A 24,306-nucleotide genomic window follows, 5' to 3' on the forward strand; every position below is an offset into this window, starting at 1 on the left:
TTTCTACTGTTAGCACTTAAGCTGTGTGTAACTGCTTTGTTCAAATAGTGTTTTATTAAATATGCTTTTGCTAGCACAACTTTCTTTGTTACCCCTGCTGCATGTGGGCCATTCCAGTGCTGATAAAAATACAAAGAGCTGTTCCTGTTGATCCCAAAAGTGATGTTAAACCTGAGGAAGAAATATGTAAGATTCAGCTGAGAGGTAAGAGGTGGAAAGTTACTCATTTCTCCCCCAGAGGAAAAAAAGATGATTCAAGAAATAAACAGTGTCCATCCATGGGATTGATGAGCAAATGAAAAGGAGTAATTTGGGTAGTCAGGAGTATTTTAAACCAACTTTTATGATGTATTTTGTTACTCAGCTCACGCCATTGACAGGGCAGTGACGTAGCCTGCAAGGACTCTTGCAGTGAGAATGAGTGAGAATGAGCTCAGCAGCCTGGGCTGAATCAGTGCCTGTAGCTGGGAACCCCTCAAACAGGAGAAATAAACTCCATGTTTAGATCAGAAAAGGCAGAACTGACAGCCCAGTGGTTGGGGAGTTTTAGTTCCTAGTGCCATTCTTACTCACAGTTTATAGAGTTTTAATTGCATCCAAAAATTTACCTTTGAATACAACAGAAGGTTAAACTTTTTGACTTTCATTTCCCCTGTCTCTCCTTCAACCTGTTTCCAGGAATTAAAAACAAAGGCAGGACTCCCTTTTGGTTATCAATGCCACTCTCAAGAGCTGTAAACCGTGCTGATGGTAAATGTGAATATGGAATAGAATTACTGTTCTTCCTTTCTGGTAAACCAAGTCATCCATTGCTTCCTGCTGTGCTAATTATCCTCAGTCTCTTTCTATAGCAATTAATGTAGAAAAAGTAGTTCAGGTTTCCAAGATCTTGCTGGAATGTACACCTGCCTCTTCTGTCATAGTGCAGGGAATTCTCTAACGTGTTGGATTCATGTGTATTTCAAAGCAAAACAAAAAGCCTTGCTGAAAGGAATGGCAGGGTGAATATATTGAATTATAGAACCATAGAATGGCCTGGGTTGGAAGAGACATTAAAATTCATCCAATTCCAACCCCCTGCCATGGGCAGGAACGCCTTCCACTATCTCAGGGTGCTCAGAGCCCTATCCAACCTGGCCTTGGACACTTCCAGGGATGGAGCATCCATAACTTCTCTGGGCATCCTGTACCAGGGCATCACCACCCTCACAGGGAAGAATTTCCCCCCAGTACCCCACCTAAACCCACTCTCTGTCAGTGTGACGCCATTCCCCCATGTCCTGTCATTCCATACTTTTGTCAATAGTCTCTCTCCATCTTTCTTGTGGGCTCCGTCCAGGTCCTGGAAGGCCTCAATTTGGCCACCCCATACCTATTAAATGACAATGAAGTCTCCCTAAATGCTCCTGTTAGGGGAAAAAAGAGAGGAATTAGGCATGTGTGGAAGTGCTGCTTCTGATTTAGTAACTGTGAGAACTCTCCACCCCTTCCTCCCCAGCCCAGCATCTGTGATAGAGAGCACAGACATCTGCAGAAGGTGCAGTGAGACCAGGAGCCACCCTCTGTGCTCCCCAGACTTGTTCCACTGCAGGTGAATCGCTGGGAAATGCAAAGCAAAGGAAATCACTCACCTCTTAGAGAAACTGCTGGTTTCCAAAAGAATTCCACACAGGTTCTTGCCAGCCTGCCACACCTGAGGCAGTGCCTAACTTTTAACTAAGTTTTCTTTTGAACTATCCCACTTTTAAAAAAACAGATTTTTTTTTCTTCTCTGCAAACTGCTGCAAGAGAATGACAATCTGGCTTTGTCTTGAAACATTCTGAGTCTTTCAGATGATGCTGTCTTGACAGCTCTGCTATTAATAGTGGCATTTTCCCTGCTGTTTAAAAAGGAGGCTTGTGCTGAACTGAGGATCAGTCATGTTCATAATAATTTTTCACCAAGGGTAGATGCAGTCTGTGAGCTGACGTAGGAGAATTTACGTTGCCAATACCATGAAACATTAATTAATTTATTTATGGCACATCAGCACACGTAGCTGAAAAATAACATAGCCCTTCTTCAAGAGGAAGTGCAGTAGGGCTGGATTTACAGCATGCCTGAATCATTGTGACCTGACCTTTTCTTTCTGCTTGGAGATGAGAAAAGCCTTTGATAAGCACAAGGAACATGAAGACGTACCTGGAAATGTCTTTCTACTGTAAGAAGTCACTAAAAATTCATTAGAAGTTTAGCATATACATCTGAAAACATGTAGTGGGTTTTTGGTCTGTTTTTGGGAATTTCTTTTACTCCAAATATTGCTGTTTCCTTCCATTTAGGAGCAAATCCACTTTTGGCGGAGCTCATCCTTGATAACAGAATTCAGGAATGGTGTGAAAAAGTCAGTACTTAAATGTGAGCTCTCACAAATTATTTAGGAGCTTCAAGTGACATGGCTAGGCCAAAAGGTGGTGTTTTTTTGCAATAAATGGTTATTGAGCCAAACACTCAGTGGAAAATTGAAAACATGGCATTGTTGTGAAGGGGGAAAAAATGAGGCTCTGGGGCCTTTCAGTCATTAACATCCTGAAATAATTTCATATTGACACATACTGTGCCTATGAATGATAATATTTTAATAGGAAAAGTCACCTTAGAAAAGCATTTAATTGAGAAAAGAACCTTGTGCACAGCAGCAGAGAGGCACAGACCTCAGGAGAAATGTCTTTAAAATCCACAGCTGTTGGATACCTACTGTACATTTAGAGTGGGTATCTTGAATTCTGCTTTTGATTTCAGAGTATTTTCTTTTACATAAATTACTGTCTGCACAGGTAGCCTTTATTAGTAGTATTACTATTAGTATTAGTATTAGTATTAGTATTAGTATTAGTATTAGTATTAGTATTAGTATTAGTCTTGATCTGCAGGATTCCTACACATTTCCACTCTGGCTAGTGACCATGATTCTAGTGACTGTAGGCTTGATTTTGTTAGTTTTCACTAACAAAAGTGAAAGTTTTTGGGAGTTTTTCTAACTAGATTTTGTTAGTTTTAACTAACTAACTTTAATTTTGTTAGAGTTCCCATGGGCTGCAAATGGCTCTTTTCATTTTAGGGAGCTCTCACATCCCCACATGCTTGTTGAATTGTATTCATGTTTAGGATATTGTGTTTAAAAATGAGCAATGTTGACAATGTCATGTATAATTTCATGTCGACAGAACATTTCATACTTCACGTAAATGAGGGGTTAACACATTCTTAAACTATTTTTTAGGATGTTGTCATAAGCAGGCATAATCTTCATGGAGCTGTGGATCACTACAGCCCACTGCTTTAAGTCATACATCATCCTGCTGCCTTTTATCATACTCATAACAATTTGTAGAAGTTAAAAAAGCCACTGTTGAAAGAGCTGTAGAGATTATCACCATAGAGGTGAGGTAATTTTTATCAGAGACTCTTAAAGCTAAACTGTTATTTGAAACCAGCACTTTAATTTTTGTTGCCAAAAGAGGATGTATATTTCATGCAACTTTAACCTTTCTGAGAAAGAGTATTTGTTTCAGGAGATCCTAGGAAAATTCCCCATGTTTAAAAATGAAATGTCTGTAGAAAAGCCATGCTCACAGGTGCCTGATTCCCAAAAGATCCTGGATCTTCCCCTCGGGTGTTTCACACCCTTTAGGACTGAGCTGAGTCCAGAGTGCCCAGAAAGGCCAGCAGTGTCACCTTTAACCATCTCTGCGCACAGAGCACATTGGCACACCCCAAATCCTCCTGGAGTGATGGATACTGAAGTGAAATGCTATCAGGTTACATAAACCACTGATGGATGAATCACAGGTAATGTCATTTTTTCCAGAGGAAAAGGCTCCAGGGAGACTTTGAAGCTTTGAGCTGCCAGTCAACCTGCAGTTTGTTCCTTCAGCTTTTCTCAGAGTATGTTCCTGAGACAATTTGCCTCTAAGCTGATCACACAACAAATCCCTTTGTACTTCAACTAGGAAGCACTGCCCAAAAGTATATAATTAGGTTTTCAACGTTCTGAAAAGCTGTTTTGACAATTAAAGCATTTATGTTTCCTAACATTTAAAACCAGAGGTTTGTACAACAGAACATCTTCCAGACTTGCAGCAAACTTTATGAAGAATAAGGAATTTTATGTCCTCATAAATTTTGCTGCAAGTCTAGAGGACATGAATATGCTTTGCCAAAACAAAAGCAAATCCAAACAAGTGCAAATCAATGAGCTAAACTACTTTCTTAAGGCAGAAATTGTTATGGCAGTATCACTGGTTTAAATAAATAACTAGTTATGAAATCAGACAGCATTAATGGAGAATCAGTTAAATTATTATATCTTTCCTTATTTTGCCCTCTTCTTCTATTTCTTTTGAGAGAGCAGGCCCCCAAAATATCTTGAGCGGGTTTTTTTTTTTCGTTTATGCAGATGCTGGGACCCCTATGAGTGGGTGAAAGGAGTGAAAATGCTGTAGCAGGGTCTTTGTTTTGAGGTTCCTATGCTCAGTTCTGCTTGTCTGTTCAAAGGCTGAAGTTTGCAGTGAAGTTTTGGAGCGTGGACCCAGATCAGGACCCAGCCCTGAGAAGCAAATCGTGTGTTGTCCTTGTAAGAAACTCTCCCTGTTACCCTCTGTTTGACTGGGAGGTGCATGGACTGCCAGAGAAGCAGCTCCCAGCAGACACTTCTGAGAAATAAAATGGTTTTAAACATTGCCCTGGATCTGAGCTGATGGGGGAAATGATGGTGAACCTGCTCTGTGTCATGACATCCTCTCCTGGTTTGCCATGCCACATCCTGTGGGATGCAGCCCCTGGTGCTGTGGCTCTGTGCAGATGCTGCTCACATTCCCAGCTTTTCATGGATTAGAAGTGGCTGCTTACAGCTGCAGTGATGGCAAAGGGCTATTGGACCTTAGTGATTTCAAAATAAGCTGTTGTGTTTACAGTGAGAGCAGAAATGTCCTTTTTTGGTAGGTAAATCATCATGACATATAACATTGAGACTAGGACCAATAATGGATTGTAATCTGCTTTTTTCACTTAGGACTTGAAGGTGTATCCACTGATTGCTAGATGAGATGTCTGATGGACTTAATTGAAGTCAAATGATCTCTTCTTGTTGTGTTAGCCAGAACTATTTGTGCTTGGTCAAATTATTCTCTGATTTTGCAATGTAAATCAGTAATGAGTAATCTCATTCCCCTCTTCCCTTCTGACCCTGTGCCACCCTTTCCTAAAGTCCACCCAACCTGTAAATTTACACACTTAGGTGCACTCCCAAAGTTCCTCTCTGGCTTGTGGCTGCTCTCTGGATGTCTTCAGTGCACAGGAGTGTCAGCACTTCATGCTCAGAGATCTCTCACAGATGTAGCCCTTGGCCTTTATTTTTGCAGGGAAAAGAAACAGATGGGCTTAATTTTCCTTCTGAGAACTCAGTGCGTGTCTGTCACATCTGAGCACTCCAAAATGCACAACTGAAATTTGGCAAAAACACAAGTTGCCCCATACTTGGTTAATTTTCAACAATGTAGATTTAAAGTCAAAGTTCAAGTGTGCCATATCAGTGATTTCTTGCAGAAACCTTTTCAGACTGTAAGTACCTCATTGTTTTGCCATGAGGATATTTTCCGTTGTCTCAGTCTAACATTAGTGTAATTGCTTTTGAGTAACAGTTTGAACTGTACCTGGTAAAACAAGATTTCAAAAAGCTTTTTGCAACCAGAAAAATAAATTAGTTAAAAATCCTGCCACCATAATTGCTTTCTGAATCATTATGTTCTGTGATTTTTAACCCGGTAAACAAAATTAAGATGTGGCAGTTTATCTATCTGTATGACTAAGCTGAGCTAAATGGAAGATGAATTGTACTTTGAAAGTAGCAAATCCTCTTGGGACTTAGGCAAGGCAACTTGCAAAACATTGCATCATCAACTTTAAATTCAGATATTTGGGTGCTTTTTTCCTTTTTATTTGTTAGGTAGAGTGATGATGCCTTGTGAAGGCTGCCCTAGAACAGAGGCTGGGCAGAGTCACAGAATAAAGCAGGGATTTATTCACAGGATCTCCTCCATGGATGCACCTTGGGCAGCACCAGAGCCCAGCCAGGGCTGCACCCAAGATGAACCAAAATGGCCCCAAAATGCACGGCCGGGCACGGGCTCTGTCCCTGGGATCAGTTCTGCTCCATTTGCACCTTGCAGTTCATTGTCCCATTCCAGCTTTAGCCCAGGCAGTCCCACCCTGCTTGTTTTTCTCTCTCCAGCCCACGGGGTTTGTGCTCCTGGGCTGAGATTTGGGTCATTTGTCCTTGGTGCCCAGCTGGAGCAGGAATTGTTTTGTCTCCCTGCTCTGTGCACACAGCTCACCATCCCCTCATGTGAAGCTCAGAACTGCACACTAAAGCAGCACAAATTCTGAAAAAATAAAAGCTAAAACGTGAGGCATCGGTGAAATGTGATTTAATGTGATGGTTTGTGTGGGACAAGTGGCTCCAAAGTCATGTCTCAGTGCTTGCCTGCCTGCTGCTGGCAGCTGCACCAAACCAGCCTCTTTTGGTGCTCACTGGAAGGCTCAGCTTTGGTTTTAGGCCAGCCTTGTTCAGCCCAGGTCACCCTGGGTGCTCTGTGCCCTGCAGCTGCTCTGAGCTGCTCCCACAGTGAGAAATCTCTGTGCATGTGCAGGGTGGGTGTTTTCTGATCACCTGCATGTCCTTCTGGCTGCCCCTGCGGGTTCACTGAGACAGTGGAGAGGATGGAAGAGGCAGTTCTGGGCATTGCCATCTTCCTAGCCTGCCATAAATGTGTCACCAGCTCAGTGCAGAGGTGGAGGGAGGAATTTTCCTGCCCTGTCCCCTGAAATTTCAGTGAGCATTGCAGGCTTATGAGTGGGATTCAGGTGCAGGTGCTCACATGAATGGACTCAGGTGCTCGTAGGTCACTAAGAACCCAAGGGCAAACTTTTGCATACCCATTTTAAAATAAATGTATTTTAATAGAGCTATATTTTGGCTTGTTCAATGAGATAAAGAGGTTTTTAGGTGAGTCTGAAGAGCCCAAGAGTGTAACCAATGTACCCAAGAGGAATGTACAATGGAGAGCAGGTAGATGGAGAAGGGAGTGGGAGCACACTTGTTTCATGGGACCAAGAAATGTGTGTTTATAGACACAGAAACGGTAATTTAAATTCTATCCTGGACTTAAAGTGTGGTATGAGTGCACCTGAGCTGAATGAGTTATGCACCTGTGTCTTTCTGATAATTCAGGCTGTTAGTCTGTGTTGGCATCAGTAACATTTGATGAAGTGTGACCACAAAATATTATGGAGCTGGGGAAAGCAATTTCAGAATCAGAGCCGGAAATAATGATTCTGTCTACTTGGTTATTCAATTAATAATCTTAATAATCTTCCCAGTAAAAAATTGGTTGAAATGCTTTTTTTTTCCTGGATCCTAATTTCTGCTGTGAGGGAAGGTATGAATAATTAAAGGCAAACAATGCTGTTTTGACTGCTGTAATTGCATGAGGAGCTGTGTGACGTGTCTGATCCCCCAAGTCAGGTAACAGGGTGCTGTCTGGTGTCTTGTAGCACCGGGAAGGAAAATCTGCAGTAAGCCAGATGATGTTCCCTGGTGTGACAGTGAAATGCAGGGAAATACAGTGAAACTGGTGCAGAAAGGGAAAGAATCCCTTTGCCAGCTCCTAGAAGAGGACAAATATAGGGTATTGCTGTCATGTTTTGGTATTGCTGGTGGGCTTCAGAGAAAAGCAGTATTTAGATAAAGCATTAATGAGTCCCTGGGATATAAATTTTGTTTCAAATTGAAAAAAAAAAAGAAAAAAAAAGAAGAAGAAGAAGAAGAAAAAAAAAAAGAAGCTGTGTGAGTACAGTTTAGTCCTGTGATTGAACACAATTTGTAGAAGTATCTGTGAGCAAAGCAGAGATAAAATCTCTGTATCTATCGAAGATAATTGTCTGAGTGCTGAGCACCTGTTAATTGTAAGGTATTTCCAGGAATGCTGTAATAACGCATTGTGCTTTTCACAGCTGCAAGTGAGAAAGCAGCTACAGAAGGAGTTAATGCCTGTGGACTTGCTAGGAATCAAGTTAGTTAGGAAACACATTTGAGAGGATTAACATTGTTGTAGAAATGAATGTTTGGAGAGATTGGCCAGGAGGGTGCTGAGGTGAAGAATTTGGAAGGCAGCTGAGTCCTGTTGGTGGGCTGGTCAAGCTGCTCCCCATCCCTGGAGCCATGAGGGGGAGAGCCCAGAGCAGAGCAGGTGCTGCAGGATCCCTTGGGAAGTGTTCCCCAGACCAAAAAGAGGAAATTCACCTGTATCCATCCTGCCTATCAGGTAGGGCTCTGCCTTGCCCTGGTTTTTCACCTTGCTCCATCAGGCCCCAGGGAACTGTATTGCATAACTTTATTTAATGGAGTCTCTGCAGGAGCCCTTGGAATGAATAGAATAAAATTTTGATTCATTGTGCAAACTCTCAGATGTGTTGGGGCTTTTGCAGGTCAGTATATCCATTCCCTGGAATATATTGCTCCTTCTTTGAACACACTTTTGGAATATATGTAAAATTTCAACAGAGCAGGCAGCTTAGCATTGTGAGACACTCTGATCATCAAGTTGAAATGGAGATAAGCAAAAGTAGGCAGATGAATAAAGAGGAATATTTTTGACAATCTTGGGAGGGGAAGGAGAATGGAGTCTGTTTTGTGTCCATTTAGAGCTCAAGTTGGTCTGGTGGTTTTGGTTTGATTTTGTTTTCCTCTAATTTTAATGCCAAGAGATAATATCTCTACTCTAACCAAGTTATTTAATTTAGAATAAAATCCATAATCTGGCAGGCTTTGTTGCAATCCAGTTTGCAATTAGTGAAGGAAAATGCTAAAATGTCAAATCTCTTAAAAGGAATATCATATTTTTGTAAACATGGGACAAAATCTTCTGTTCTTTTCTCTCATCTTTTTCCAACACTGTAACGGGATGGCCGGCAGACTCAGAAACAGACACCAGTGTCCATTAAAAAAGGCAACATGAAGGAGCCTGAGAAGCCACGTGCAGAGGACAAATTCTGCTGCATTTCCAAGCTGAAGGTACAGCCATATTTTAGTGATTTTGCAAAACCACACAACTGTAATTACTGCATTTACAGAATTTTGGTAGAAGTTACGGCCTGGATTAAATGAATGTATTAGGTGTTGTCTTTTACCCTTAATGCCCTTACAAAAGTCTGTAAACAGCTGTGCTGGTTTTTTCTCTCCCTGAAGTTTCCACTCTGTGAGATGTTGGAGATATTGATTGATTGCTGCTTTGAAACTTCACCACTGACTTTGTGTAAACCCCCAGCCTAACACATTTACCCTTCCTTCTTAAAGCTGTGAAATGAGCTTTACTGACTGGGATGTGGCAGTAAAAACTGCCTGTTGATCTCGAATGGTAATTCAAGTTGTCAAAAAATGCTAGAAAATCTTATAAAATAACTTTTTAAAAATAGTAATTAAAAATCCAAATGCGTTTCTTTTGCTTTTTAGCTTTTGCAGCAGATTTATTTAAAAATAATATTGATTTCATTTAATAAATGCTGCTTATAAAGAAGCCTGAAGTTAAAAGGGTTTGAATACTGCTGCTCTCATTTTAACTTTTTAGCTGTCAGTTGCTGCGAATTGTCTTGTAAAAATGTCATTGACTCCTTTTGGTTGAAATTACTTGTTGTGGCCTCGTGACCTCTGCTGAGATGGGAGAGCAGATCCTGGACGGAGTAATTCCTCCAAAGGAAAGGATCTCAGCTCTGCAAGCAATTTGTCATTTGGGTGAGCAGGGGGCGGGAAGGTCCTGCAGGTGGCGACCTTGCAGCAGGCACTGCTGGCTAAACGGGACCTGGGGTGCTGAGGGCAGTCTTGGTCAATTAGAGAAGAAGAACAAAGTTTGTTTGGGTTTTTTTGGTAGGTTTTTTTTGGTGTGGTTTTTTTCTTTTTTTGTGTTTTGGTTTGGGTTTTTTGTTGTTTGTTTTTTTGGCAAAGCCATAACTCTAGAAAGGAATAGGTGATGGGATTTACATGCACATCAGCGGAAGAGAACTGCTCACTTTTTTAACTGGAAGCGCACCTTTACTGGGGGAAATAACCAAGGAATATTCATAAATGTATAATTTTTATGCATTCTTCCCTTCCCTTCCTAGGTATTTCTGCTGGCACTGTCACTTGCCTTCCTTGGGAAAACCATGTCTGGTGCTTACATGAACAGCATGTACACACAGATAGAGAAACAATTTAATATCCCAGCTTCTTTAGTGGGCATCATTAATGGAAGCTTTGAAATTGGTAATCTCTCATTTTGATATTTCTGATCCTCTGAAAATGTAATCTGTGGTCTGAGCATGTCTTAGTGACTCTCATCTGCTCTCAATTACTATGTGTGCAAACTCTGTCATTCTTTTGAGCTGATTTGTAACCATTTCATGTCTTGGAAATTAATAGGACCTCTTGAATGGGCAAATTTAGGTTTAAAAACTGGTCCAGCTAATTTCTGCACTATCGTAAGATATGACAGAGCAACTAACAAAACAGAACTAGTTTATGAGATGTTTTCTTTAGAAATATTCAATACACAAAAAAACCAACTATGTAAACTTTGTTTGAATTTAAGCTCATATTTAGAATTTTGTAGTTCCTTTAATTAAACTTGGTTGGAGTGGACTGTGAATCCTTATCTAAACTCAATAATATTTTAAGTTTTTGTACCTGTACAACTGTCCTTGCAAAGAAAATTTCCAGTTCTACTTTTAGTGCTCCTTACCTTGCCTGTCAGTAAATGTTGTTGTCCAGTGATAAACTTAAATGTTTAAGTGTCATTCGAGCCACTGATTCAGCACAGCCTGTTTAGAAATTATACATAAAAAAGGCATTATTTTCTTTCAGAGCATGACGCTCATCACTCAGAGACATGGTTTTGTTCTTCTGACAAAAAGATCATAAAATTAGTAGGTGTAAAATTATTAAATTGCTATTTTTATAGGGCCTGATTCATAATATGAAGCTTGATTCTTTTCTTAGTTGCATAGCAATAAGTGGAGAAAATCAACTGCTTCTAAGAGAAAGTGGAGGTGAGGAAAATGAAGATTTTTAGTACATTTTTGTTTTTAAATGGTACTAGGTATAAAAACCTGTGACTTTTTATTATTAAGCTATTAATAAAATTAATATTTAATTATTATTCCCTTTTTTGTATTATGGTTATCTTGTGTTTATTATTTTCAGTACAAAAACACTATGATGTACACTTCTGTATTTTCCTACACATTACCAAATAAAGTATCCGTGGGGAATATTCCTAATAATATTCCTATATTATTCTGCAGTCCTGGGCCTGTTCTCTATGCCAAGTAGTGGGAAATTTCTCCTCTATAAAGGTGCACTTAAAAGTCTCTCTCACAGTGATCTCTTTTCCACCCTGCCTTTTATTCTCGTGTTCTTTTCATGTGATGTAACTTTTCCAAAAAAAGATCATGTATACCAGGGAATTACTGCACCATGTAGGCAGTTCCCTGTCTAGTGACACTTTTTAAAGCCAAAAAAAGAAACAGGAGCTCACAAGACATGCTCAGGTTTGTAACTATTATGGGGTGCCTTGGTTTGCAGATGGTGACCCAGGTTCTCTTTGCAGGTAACTTGCTGCTGATAGCATTTGTGAGTTACTTTGGAGCAAAGCTTCACAGACCCAGAATAATTGCTTTGGGCTGCACAGTTCTGTCCTTTGGATGTCTTTTGATATCACTTCCTCATTTTCTGTTTGGGAGGTGAGTGTTGTGCTTAGCTCACAGCAGCTTCTGTGACCCTTGCTGGCATTAACCCTTTCATCCTCCCACTGAGGGTGCTGCTTATGGGGACAGACATTGCTGAGCATGGATTCAGTCTGATCACTGCAGATTCTTTGGGTTTGCTCCTGAGATGGCTCCAAAAGTCAGCCACCACCTCCTGAGGAGAGTCACCCCTCTGCTGGGCACCTGCCTTTGCCTTCATCCTTTTGCTCACCCTTGCATGGGCTCTTCCAACTAACAGCTGTGAATCTGCCACTTTTAGCTCTTATCTGCTTGGATGGACAATAGAAATTGTGATTTTTGAAGATCTCTTGATCTGGAACCTGGATGAGAGATCATCCCTAGTCACTGTGTTGGCAGGAATGAAATTGGGTATTATCAATCATCACAAACTGGCACAACAAAATGACCCTGTTATGTAAATCTTTTTTAACCTGAACAATGCAGAGTGAAAATTTGGACTCTGTCTTCTTCACACTTCTAGGAATTTATTCAGAGAAAGAGACCTCCCAGAGGATAAGAAATAGGTGTTTCTCAAGCTATTTTCACTGCCAAATTAATTTCTTATAGCCACAGTGCAGAGATGCCATCTACCTGTTCTGACTAAAAGAATAGCTAGAAGCAAATTTAGTACTGACCATAATGATCCTTCAACTCCTTTGAAATGATTTTTTGCTTGACTTAAAAGAAATAATAATGTAAGCTTGTGTAGGCTTTAATCAGCAAGGTGTTTTTTGATCCTTCAATCTTGTTGTGTCCAGTGTGGAATGGCTCTGGCTGCCTACTCTTATAGGTAGCTCCATGACTCCAGCACAGACAAATGAAAATGGTTCTCATGAATGTCTTCTTGACCTGTACATGCTTTCTTTCCTTTGTTTCCAACAGGTATCACATTGAAAGCAGCATTTCACAAAGGGAAAATGTCTCAGTGATGCCTCTGTGCCTTGTTAATCACAACTTGTCCTCTTTGCCTACAGAGGAACCATCAACAGGTAGGACTTTTCCTATGTCTGTTGATGTTTTTTTTCTATGTCTATAGTGTCTAAATAAATGGATTTTTGTTTTTATTAGCAATCACTTGTTTATTAAATAATGATGATTGTTGATTAAATTATTTTCATCTAAATGACGTACAGGCACACAGATCCCATAGACCCTCATGCCTGTGAATATACTTGGCTAAGGTGATTGTTGATTGGTTTATGGACAAGCAAGGCTGTGATATTCATATATCTGAGTCCATTTCCTGTGTGAAGTGAAAACTGGACTGAATGTGAACCCATCTGCACGTGGATTGCTTTACCTGTGTTTGGTGACCGCAATTTAACATAAAAACAGGAGATCTGGATTTTATCTTTGGCCAGACACCCAGAAAGGCAGCAGCTGCTGCTAACAAAGTTGGTTTTTATTGGTTAATGAATATGAAAGAGAAATCTCAGCATGACAAAGGGGGAGAGAGCAGTGGAGTCTGAAGCAGATTATGGGATGAAGAAATCCCAGTTCAAGGAGAGAAAGGAAGTAAAAAAGTATTGTGACTAGTTATTTATATTTTCTTTTATAAGACAAGCTTACCCACCAAAGCTTAAGTTGTTGGTCAATTCTTTGTCTCCAGATTTTCATTAATAGTTGGGAATAAAACATTAATTTTTTTTTTTTGGTTTACCCACAGAATGTGAACAAGAGCCTGGGTCCCTGCTGTGGATTTTTGTGATGGTTGGAAACATCGTGAGAGGGATGGGGGAAACTCCCATCATGCCTTTGGGAATTTCCTATTTGGAGGACTTTGCCAAAGCAGAGAATTCACCTTTCTACCTGGGTAAATCCACCCTGTTGTGGTAATTCCCCTCCTCCGAACACACAGACAAACAAAAGCAAAAGAAAGGATTATTGTGATGCCCTTCGGCCCAATAAAGAAATGGAGAAAACATTAATTATTGCCTTATCAAAACAACAATATTTTAGGACTTGTAATTTAACCAGAGAGAAACTTGTTGGAATGAGGCCATTTTTAGGTGCAAATGCTTTTCCAGTAGAGCTGTCCTAACCATATGGAGCAATTCCAAGAAGATAATTGTGACTGGGTTCTAATTTAGAATGTTTTCTCTTTTTCCCACTCTAGCATGTCTACATACAGCAACTGTAATTGGTCCCTTCCTTGGTTTGTTGTTGGCTTCATTCTGTGCAGAGCTCTTTGTTGACATTGGATCAGTAGGTGCAGGTAATGGGTGAACATATAAAACCTTATTTTTAAGTCTGTAGTTGGTGTATTTTTCAGAGCTAAAGGATATTTCCTTGCTAATGTGAGTTAATCCCACCATGAGTTTGTTGGTGTTTTTTTTTGAACAGAAGATTTGTTTATAATATTCAGTTCATAGATAAACAAATAATCTTCTTGTAAATTATCTGTTGAAAACTTGTGTCATCTGGCTTAACAGAGGAAAGGACTAGAATTAACTTAATACAAGCCACTGAAATTTGCCAGAAAATTAGCAACATTAGAAAAGAGAACTGGAGAATATGCTCCCTCATTTTAAGAATCATTATTTTATGAGCCTCATTTCAAGAATCATTAAAATGCTTTTATGTCAGAGGTGACTGGGAAAGCCCAAAATGACAGCAAAGAATGTTTCTGAAGTGATCAAGATGTCTGTTTTTGTGTTTTATTCCAGATGAGATAACTATAGCAGCCACAGATGCCCGCTGGGTTGGGGCCTGGTGGCTGGGCATTTTGATCTGTGCACTGCTCAATCTGCTGGTGGCAATTCCATTCTGGTTCTTGCCCAAGTCCCTGGTGAAGGAAGGTGAAACCAATGAACCTGAGGAGACAAGTGAAAAAACTGCAACACCATTGCAAGAAAATGATAAGAATGAAGCCAAGCAGACCATGTATGAAATTGCTAAAGGCAAGTTGTGTTGCATTTTATTCCTTTCTAGCTTTAGTCCTAAGGTGTGAACTCTGTGTACTTTGTAATTAAAGGTGGGTCCAAGATGTGCAGTGCCTGCTCTGTTTTGATGTCTCTGCAGTTCAAGGGATTTGTACAGGGATTTAGAATGGCTCCTTGCAGAGGAAAAAAGCTGATTTCATAGATATGGGATCTGGATTCTTCCTTTTCCCCTCCTGCAATTCAGGTGTATCTCCCAAGGGAGGGCTGAAGCTCTGAAATCTGATTAGAAATATTACAGCTCAGTGAGCTGAGCGTGAGGTGCAGATATTGATTGCTTGTACCCCACATTCACTAGGCAGAAAAGCAGAAACCCAACATAAACCTTGTGCATTTCTTGAGTCCAGCTGGGAGCCCTAAAAGGGAATTGACAGAAAATTAACCCTCATAAACATTTAATTATTGCTGAACAAAGATGTATTCCACTCACATTTATTCACCTGGCAGCTTTCACATTTGGGATCTTTCAAATCTATGGTCTTGTAGGAGCATATTTTTTCCTTCCTTATTTGAAGGAAACAGCCTTCCAACATTTCCTGGTTGGAAATGTAAGTGAATAAACCATGTCAAAGGGTATGATCTTCAGAGCAGCCTGTCCTGCTGAATCTGACAGGACCTCAGAAATGTTCACCAAGTAAATTCCAAGTGGCAGCTCCCTCTCTGTGCTTTTCTAGCTGGGTCCTGCAGATTCACCACACCCAGAGTGAGTCCTTAGGTCCTGGCTGATAGTGCAGCTTCATCTTGTTAACCAGAGCATCTCTTTCTGCTGTCACCTAGCCTAAAATGAATCCATGAATAAAATACTGTTCTCCCAGCTCAGATGTGGCTCCTTAGTGCTCCAGGGTTATAGGAATGTTTTTATAGTAAAAAATAACCTAAAATAAAACTAATTTAATAACAATAAAATTTCCTTAAGAAGCTATGATTAAAAATGTCACTGCATCTGGAAATAATGCAGCTTATTTATAGTGTTTCTAAGATTTGACTAATTGTTGAAAGTATCTGCATACAGATCTACTTCTAATACGGTCCTTGCTCTGGAAGATATACACCCATCCTAAGTGGTGCCCACTTTCAGTCAGGCCCAGTCATTGTTTTTGTAGATGCCTAAATTTATCTGCATAGTTTCTTGTCAACAGCTCAGCACATTGATTAAGAGAGAACATTAGACAAAGGGGAATTGTGGGGCTTTTTTTATGGTTCAAATCCTGACTTAATGGGCATTACTCAGAGGAAAGACCTGTGTGAATCAGTTTCTCAGATGCTTACTTGGCTGAAAACTGGCTGATGCAGGGTTTGAGAGGATGGTGGGAATAACTGTGCTCACAGCTCTCTTCAGGCCTCTTCTGCCCCAGCAGCAAACCCCAAAATCAGAGTTCTGCTCTCTGGGGCAACTTCTCACAGCTCTGGAGTGCATTTTCACCCCTGTGGATGCCAGCTGCAGGACAAGGCTTTTGCTGAGTGCTCTGGGGCATGAGATGAGAGAAAAGGGAGGGAAGATGGGGCAGAAGCTGCTGCTGCTGTGATTTATTTATTATTTTTTGATAAGGAAGAGCTGCACTGGTATGCATGCATGTGTGTGTGAGGGTATCTCTGGGTAGAGGAGACCCAGGGCTAAGCAAGGAATCTTTGGCCTGTGGTGGCTGGCAAAGCACAAGGTTTATCCTGGTCCAGCTCAGGACCATTTCTGTTCCCCCCTTTCCCTCACAGCCACATTGTTTTCATAAAGCATCACACTAACTCAAGGCATTATTTCCTTGCAGATTTCATCCCCTTCCTCAAGGCTCTGTTCCACAACCCTGTGTATATGTTATTTATATGCATAACTGTGCTACAGTTCAGTGCCTTTGATGGCATGATATCCTTCATGCCCAAGTATCTGGAACAGCAGTTTGGGAAATCTGCATCAGATGCCATCTTTTTGATTGGTATGTTTGCATTTTGTTTTGTTCTATCAATTAGTGATGTCTCTATTCAAATTATCTATATTTTCACATATATACATATGTTCATGTGTATTTATATATACATACTAAGGTTAAATGCTTCTACAGATGAGGGATATCACATTACAAAACATTTCTAAATGCCAATGCATTTTCTGCTAAACATCTAATTTTTTGTGCAAAATTTTATAATCTAATTCATATCTTTTGAATTGGCTCCAAAAATTCAGCTGATATGAAACTAAGCCATGTGATGCTTGTGTAAAACCATTTCCAATGTGTCTTTCAGTCAGAATTTGCTTCTTTTAAGCATCAATCATCAAAGAATGATGTGAGAGCACATTCAGTAATCTCATCTCAAAACTGAAAGCCTGTTCCTCCTTTCTGTCATGCTTAGAGTGCATTAAGATATGCACTTAATTAAGATGTGCACAGACCTTTCTGTTGAGTTTCACAGCTGGAGAGGTTGGATTGAAGCCATATAATTTTTTTCTTCCATTTTTTGGGGGTTGTTTTTTGTTTTCTTTTTATTTTGTTTTCTGGGGTGGGTTTTTTTGTTTGTTTTGTTTTGTTTTTGTTGTTGTTTTTGTTTTTGAGTTGGATCTAGAGTGCAACTCTAGATTGCCATTTTCCAATTGGTAATTTTAGCCCTACCCTGTAGCTCCCTCCCCAAGCAGTTCTCACCTGCTGTTGACTTTGGCAGAGGGTTTGGCTGTGAAGAGAAATTAGCAGAGACCCATTTCTGATTGTAGTTAAATTATTCAGCCCCAGGCACACTTTGAGTCTTTGCCAAACACAACCTTCCCTCACAGCAGCTATATAGCTCCCTCTCTAGCTGCCCTGTAGTAGAGTAGCATTGATGGTCTCCTTTATTTTAACATGGAAGTTTCACTTGTTTAACTAGGTGTTTACAACTTGCCAGTTCTATGCGTTGGGTATTTTTCTGGAGGCTTGTTCATGAAGAAATTCAAGATAAATATCTATCAGGCTGCGAGCATAGCATTTTGGGTATCTTTACTGGAATACCTTCTCTACTTTGCTGCCTATTGGACTGTCTGTGATACCTCACCAGTTGCTGGTCTAACAGTTTCCTATCAAGGGTATGTTTATGGGGACTCAGGAGGACTTCAGTCTTAAAACATCAGGATGATTTTTCTTGTCAAGAATCAGCCAGGAGCTCCATTGCAGTTCCCTGTTCTAAATTCTCAAGGCTTTCTGCTTGCATTAGATATTAGGTCTGTTATCCCTGTTTCAAACAACAAAAGTGTGTTAAAAAAGATATCCATGCAGTTGCATGACCATATGAATTCTTTTACTAATACAATTAGTAAAGTCATGTAACTACAGCTGAAAATAAAAATTGTTGGTGAAATCAGGCATACATGAATGCAATTTCAGAAAAAGAGGGGAACAAATCCCCTTCTTGATCTTACACTGGTTTACTCAAATTTGATTACTGTCAAGTTTTCAGAGGGTGTTTTATCTGCAGTTTCTTGATTTGAAATCCGCCATTAATCATTGGGAATCTTAGAATGGTTTGGGGGAAGGGATCTTAAAGAGCCTCTATCTCCAACCTCCTTGCCCCATGGCAGGTTGTGCTTTGTGTCTGTAAAATGGACATGGAGGTGTAGATACAACCCTTATGGATGATCAAGAGCATACAGGCCATAGATGAGAAAAAAGCTCTGGGGTATTCATACCTAATTTACAATATTAATATAAAACAATACAATTTAGTGTCCTATAGAGAGATAAAAAGGCATGATTTCAGGGCAGGAGCATGTAGGGTTGGGTCCTGATTCTACACTTGAGCTAGAATAGAGTCTTAAGCATTGCACAGGGTTACTGTGGGTATCTCATTACTGAAATATTTATTCACCTTCTGAATGTGTTTCAGAATAGAACAAGTTTCATATGCAGAAAATACTCTCCTGGCTGGCTGCAACATGGATTGTGATTGCCCACTTAAAATCTGGGACCCAGTTTGTGGGAGCAATGGGATCACTTATGTGTCACCTTGTCTTGCTGGGTGTAAATCCTCAAGAGGAACTGGAAGGAGTTTGGTAAGGCATACATTTTATTGTACTGTAACTGTGAAATCAAGTAGGTGGCAAATATTTATACCAATATAGGAAGGGGAATCATATACATAATTAATGTACATCTAATATATATTAATATATTTTTACCTTATACCTTATATATTCATGTACATTGAATATATAAGGTAAAAGATTTGAACAAATTCATTGAGTAGCACCAGAAATTTCAAACTGCATAGGAAAATCGGTTTAAGTTTAAATTAAAAAACATCACGAAGGACAATTCTTCTCTCTTAAGAACTAAAGGAATATTAAATGCTTAACAAGGAGTGAGAAAATATTCTGAAGGTGCTGCCAAGTGGAGACCTGAGTGCCCAAGAACATTTTAACCAAAATGAAATTCTATAGCATGAACTATTAAAGAGATTATTATAATCTCTTTTACCCTGTAGATTTAAAGGTAAAATGCCAGGTAACCAGGCATTATAGAACTTTTATCCCCAAATACAGGGATGGCTGGACCTGTGCCTGGCAGCCTGGGAGGGAGGCTCAGTGCAATGCTGCTCATGAGTAACAGGTTTGAGAGCAGGAGACAGTGAGATGGGTGCCAACAGTGTGGCTTTGCCATCAGAGTGTGAGTTTGGACAATCTGTGTGATTTAAATATTCTTTTGATAGGTATTTGAAAACTGCACCTGTGTTGCAGCCTCAGGGTTTTCATCTCAAAACATCTCTGCAACTCTGGGCCACTGTGATGGACATGAAAGCTGTGACAAGATGCTTCATTATTTTTTAATCCTGACATTAGTCTGCAGCTTCATTTTTTCCTTAGCAGCCATGCCTGGATACATGGTCTTAATGAGGTACAGTAAAATTTCTTTGTCTTATGAAATCTACCAGACTTTTTATTCTGAGGTTTTAATTCTCCAGGGAATTAAAAGGTGTTTAGTTTGCATATGGAAGGAGGAAGAGCAGAAAAATCTGATGTAATTTCTGTGCTGTTATGGTTCAGTGTCATATCACCTTTGTAATCTGATGCAGCTTCTGGCTGTCAGCTTTATCCTGAATGAATGCAGGAGCCCTGAGTCAGGGCAGTGGGATTTTGAGTGGTGTGTGATACCTGGGATTTTATCAATCATTTTAATCAAATCATAATTTATGATGTTGATTCAGGCACAACTGCCCTGCACTTTGTGTTGGCCCTGATACCATACCCTGATAGAAGCTTTTCCTTCTGTGATTTGGCAGTCCTAGATAAGGAACTTTTCAGCAAACATCACCTAATGAGCATAATGAGATCATTATTAGAATGGTTTGGACCTAATGTGATGAAGAATTTGATTAAAAAAAAAGGTTAAATATCTCTTATTAATGTCACCTCTATGAATAATTGTACAATGCAATTATCATCACAGTTATTACATTATCATACAGGTCTCTAAAGCCTGAAGAGAAGTCATTTGGAGTGGGTATCCATGGGCTGGCTTCAAGAGTGTTTGGTAAGAAAATATCTCACGCACTTCAGAAGAACAGTTAGGGCTGACCTAGAGCTAGAGAAGGATCCCATCAGGACTGTGGGCATGGCACAGGAGTCATTCTCTTTGTGGAGTGCCTTTGATCAGGAACCATTTAGGAATTATTTTTCACAGCTCTCAGAGCATGGCAAAGTAGAACTGCTTGCAATTTGCAATTTTTTTAATGGATAATAGGCTGGTATCTTAGTTTAACCCCAGTCAGGATCTAAGTACCATGCATCCACTTATTCTCCTCCCACATGGAATAGGGAGAAGAGCTGGAAAAAAAGGTGGAGCATGCAGGTTAAATAAAGAATAGTTTAGCATGGAAAGAAAGTAAAATTTAATAATAATAATAGGAAAAATAGAGAGAGGAATAAAACAAAAGAACAAAAAGTGATACAGAATAAAATAGTTTGTGAGCTGTTGACCAATACCCATCCCACTCCCAAACAGTCCTCAGTCAGTCCCTCCCTGCCACTTCTCTCCACTCTGTGTACTCAACATGACAATGCAAGTTGTGGAATTTCCCTTTGGCCAGTTTGGGCCATGCTCCCCCCTGGTTTCCCTTGCAGCTCCTCACAAACAGAGCATGAGACACACAGAACTCCTGATGTCAGCCCTCCTTAGCAGCAGCTAAAACATTACTGTGTTATCAGCATTATTCTGATATTAAATCCAAAACACAGCACTGTACCAGCTGCAAAGAAGAAAATCAACTGTATTAACTGTATATTGCAGAAAGCAATGGTCACTGGAAAGTCATTTGGCATTCCTTCACTCTTATTGTTTATGTTTATTGAAGGCAGCATTGCCTCTCACTGATGAGAGAGAACCTTGAGTTCTGAATAGGAAACACTGTCCATGCTGCTGCATGTGGATGTTGTTTAAAGGGCAGCAGGGAAGGAAATCTTTGGCTGAGGGTAGGAAAAAGAGGGAGCACAAGATAAATAGAGAATGAGGCTCATGCTGCAAGAGGACAGGACAGATGGAGTGGGTGACAAACAGCATAGGCTCTGTGGTGCATCTGATAACCAGGAGGAAATCACAGAAATTTTGCTCATGTTCTTTTCAGCTGGAATTCCATCTCCCATTTATTTTGGAGCATTGATAGACACCACTTGCTTGAAGTGGGGTACCATGACTTGTGGTGGAGAAGGAGCGTGTAGGATGTATGATGTTGTCACATACAGGTATGTTTTCTGCTTCATTTAAATTTCTCCTTCTTACTCTATTATTGCGTGAGTAGAGATGTAATTTTATGCACTTTTTCTCCCTAGCAGACAAACTGCTCCTGTGTTAGACATACAATACAACTTTACTTGACATTGGTTTTATTTGCAAAGTGCAACCTTTGACACAGACATTGGAAAAACCTTTGAACAGAAATGTTCTGGTGCCATAATATTCACTAATAACCTCTCATGAGAACAAGCTTGGAAAACTCTGAATTATGATAAAAATACTGAAAAGCAGTTAGCACATGTGGGAAAAAGGTTCAGTGGGTGACTGCAATATCTTTGAACAGGAAATGGTTGAAACAGTACTTGGATTTAAAAAAGAAGAATTTTATGGAGAAGATACAGCTACTTAAGTTGGAATTGGCGCAGAATACTGCACTTCATATTTTTGCAGTCCTTCAAGGACTGATGTGTGATTTTAAAAGAAAAATCTTGTTGAACTTGTGCCCTCATACTAATTCCTTGTAATATGTGTTGAGGTTGGTTTGGAAGAATATTCTTATGAATACTTAGAAACTTTAACGAGGCAGTCTAAGCCCTTTCAGGACTCTCTCTTTTCCCTATGGATAAAGCCATAGGAGTACCAGGTGCCTGACTTCACTGGCTAAATCATTTGCCTGAAACTGGGAGAGGTAAAAGGCCATTTTACCTTTTCATATTCTCTATTCTCACATTTTCACCTTCTGTGAGGCCCAAAAGCATCAGGGCACAAGCTTTAGAGTGGCTGTGGAACCTTCACAAAGCAATGGTTGCTGGATAGTTTTGCCCTTTTTTTACAAATGCATGTCTTTAATGACATTCATTATTTATTTCAGGTGGCTCTATCTTGGCCTGCCAGCAGTGTTACGTGGAGTGTCCTACATCCCAAGCACACTTGTTCTCCTCATTTTAAAGAAGCAACTGAAATCTGAAAAGCCAGTCTTATTAAATGAACCAATAGAAATGCAGGATAAAGGACAAGAAGCAGTGAAATAGCATTTCACAGAAGGACATGTTGGGAAAAAAACATTGCAGTGTAAATATTGGATATATCCTTGTGAAAAATTTTTTACTTTAAGTAAGGAACAGTTGGACAGAGATGAATAGAATTACACATAGTTGTATCCTACTTATATTATAAAAGTATCAATTTATAAAGACAAGGCATGGGAAAAATATGTTTGGTGCAAAAGAACAAGGGCTAGAAATAAGAAAACTTATGCCAGGTTTGAGTTGTCTGAACAAAGGGCTCTGAAGCAGGAACATATGTGCTCAGTCCCGTTTCACTGAAAATAGAGAGAATTTTACATTTGACTCCAATCTGATGCCAGATTTCATCTAGGAATTCTCACGTGGTTTCTGTCAGAGTGTCACTGACTGTAGACAGCATTTGTGGCTTCTTTGGGCCCCAGTTTTCCATAAACTTATTGAATGATATTATTAGTCCTTTCAGGCAGGGATTATTTGTTATTCTGCATACTATAAGTCGTCAATATATTGGTTTATGATATGGTCTGGGGTGTTGTGGTAACAACAATAAATTTTAAAAATTACATTTTTAAAAAATCCTGTGTTGTGGTGATGTTTTAAGATTTGAATTGAGCATTGACAACTAAAGGTCATCAGGAATCATTACTTCAGTTACCTGCTGCCCTGGGATGTCTGAAATATCTAGAGAAATAAAACATTAAATGTCTAAGGTAACAAAAATGAAAGAAAACCCTGCTGATCTGAGTTATACAAGGTGTCTCTGTGTTTGATGCATCCATGTTTAGCATCTAATTTGGCACTGCCTCATGTTTGGCCCCAGTGCAGAGCACCCTTGGGTCTGTCTGCCAGTGCTCATGCAATAACTTCTTGAGGCGTTTTGTTGCAGGTCCTGGTTATTTTGTTTTATTTATTTTATTACAGGTCCTGGTTATCCTACTGCATATGGCATGCAGGGAGTTTGTGGAACTACCACAGATCTACAAATATTTCCTACAAATTTCCTACAGGTGCTCCAGTACCTGCAAGTATTTCCTACTAGTTTATTCTATATGGCACAGACCTGCTCCCATTTAAACCACCTGGGACCTTCTGCAGCCACCAAGAAGTGGGAAGGATATTTTGCCAAAAGAGTTTATTAATTCAGTCACATTCTGATTACTTTAAGGTGTCTTATTGACATCTATATGTGTGTGCTTGGAATTGCTTCCTGTCCTTGCGGGGTCAGTGAGAAAAGATCCATTTCCTCTCCCAGAGCAGGAAATCAGCTCAGAAATTTAAAATTTCTTCAAATACAAGTGATCCTTAAAGTTGATTCTTTTGAAAATATCTGTCCTTTCCCCTGTCTCTGTTTGTACTGGATGATGGAGCTGAACAGGAGGAAGGGGAATGGAATAAATACAAACATGATGCAGCCAGGAACGGAGCAGAACAGAGAATTCAGCTCCCAGATTGTCACTCTAGGACATGAAACAGAAAGATGTGGACATTGGATTTTTTAAGGTAAAAAAGAGGGAAGTTTAATTCTGACTCTAACATTTACAGATTTCCAAAACTGACAGTGGGTTGGAGGGTGACAGGGCCACCTCTCCAATGACACTGGACAATCTAACAGTCTATTACATTTCTCTTCTTCCATAAAAAATGCAAAACCATAAGTTATTTGCATAAAGTAGGTGAGAAAGTTTGTTACAAAAATGTAAACATCAAAAAACTTTAAAAAATTTAAAAAAAAAATCAAAGCAACACAGAGATATCCCAGAGGCTTTGTGGACATTTGAAGCTGATTTTGAGCATTGTTCTTGCTAGTGAGGGACACT

General features: G+C 39.8%; 1 protein-coding gene across 10 annotated transcripts in view; it reads left to right on the forward strand.

The window, feature by feature from the left end:
• The window catches only part of LOC135459031 (solute carrier organic anion transporter family member 1A2-like), a 41,502-nt gene extending 18,275 nt beyond the window's left edge, over positions 1–23,227 (forward strand). For 3 of the 10 annotated variants that reach the window (XM_064734656.1, XM_064734671.1, XM_064734663.1), the window contains 14 exons: positions 9,015–9,113; positions 10,199–10,340; positions 11,683–11,815; positions 12,722–12,828; positions 13,506–13,652; positions 13,956–14,054; positions 14,506–14,739; positions 16,542–16,706; positions 17,629–17,824; positions 18,622–18,787; positions 19,444–19,628; positions 20,200–20,264; positions 21,355–21,472; positions 22,336–23,227. In XM_064734656.1, the coding sequence (XP_064590726.1) occupies positions 9,015–9,113; positions 10,199–10,340; positions 11,683–11,815; positions 12,722–12,828; positions 13,506–13,652; positions 13,956–14,054; positions 14,506–14,739; positions 16,542–16,706; positions 17,629–17,824; positions 18,622–18,787; positions 19,444–19,628; positions 20,200–20,264; positions 21,355–21,472; positions 22,336–22,495 (2,016 nt within the window). In that variant the 3' untranslated portion in view covers positions 22,496–23,227. The other 7 variants (XM_064734631.1, XM_064734640.1, XM_064734648.1 and 4 more) reach the window with 5 other exon arrangements.
• Positions 23,228–24,306: the final 1,079 nt, after the last annotated feature.

The sequence above is a fragment of the Zonotrichia leucophrys genome, chromosome 1A, assembly GCF_028769735.1.
Source record: "Zonotrichia leucophrys gambelii isolate GWCS_2022_RI chromosome 1A, RI_Zleu_2.0, whole genome shotgun sequence".
Classification (NCBI taxonomy): Eukaryota; Metazoa; Chordata; class Aves; order Passeriformes; family Passerellidae; genus Zonotrichia; species Zonotrichia leucophrys.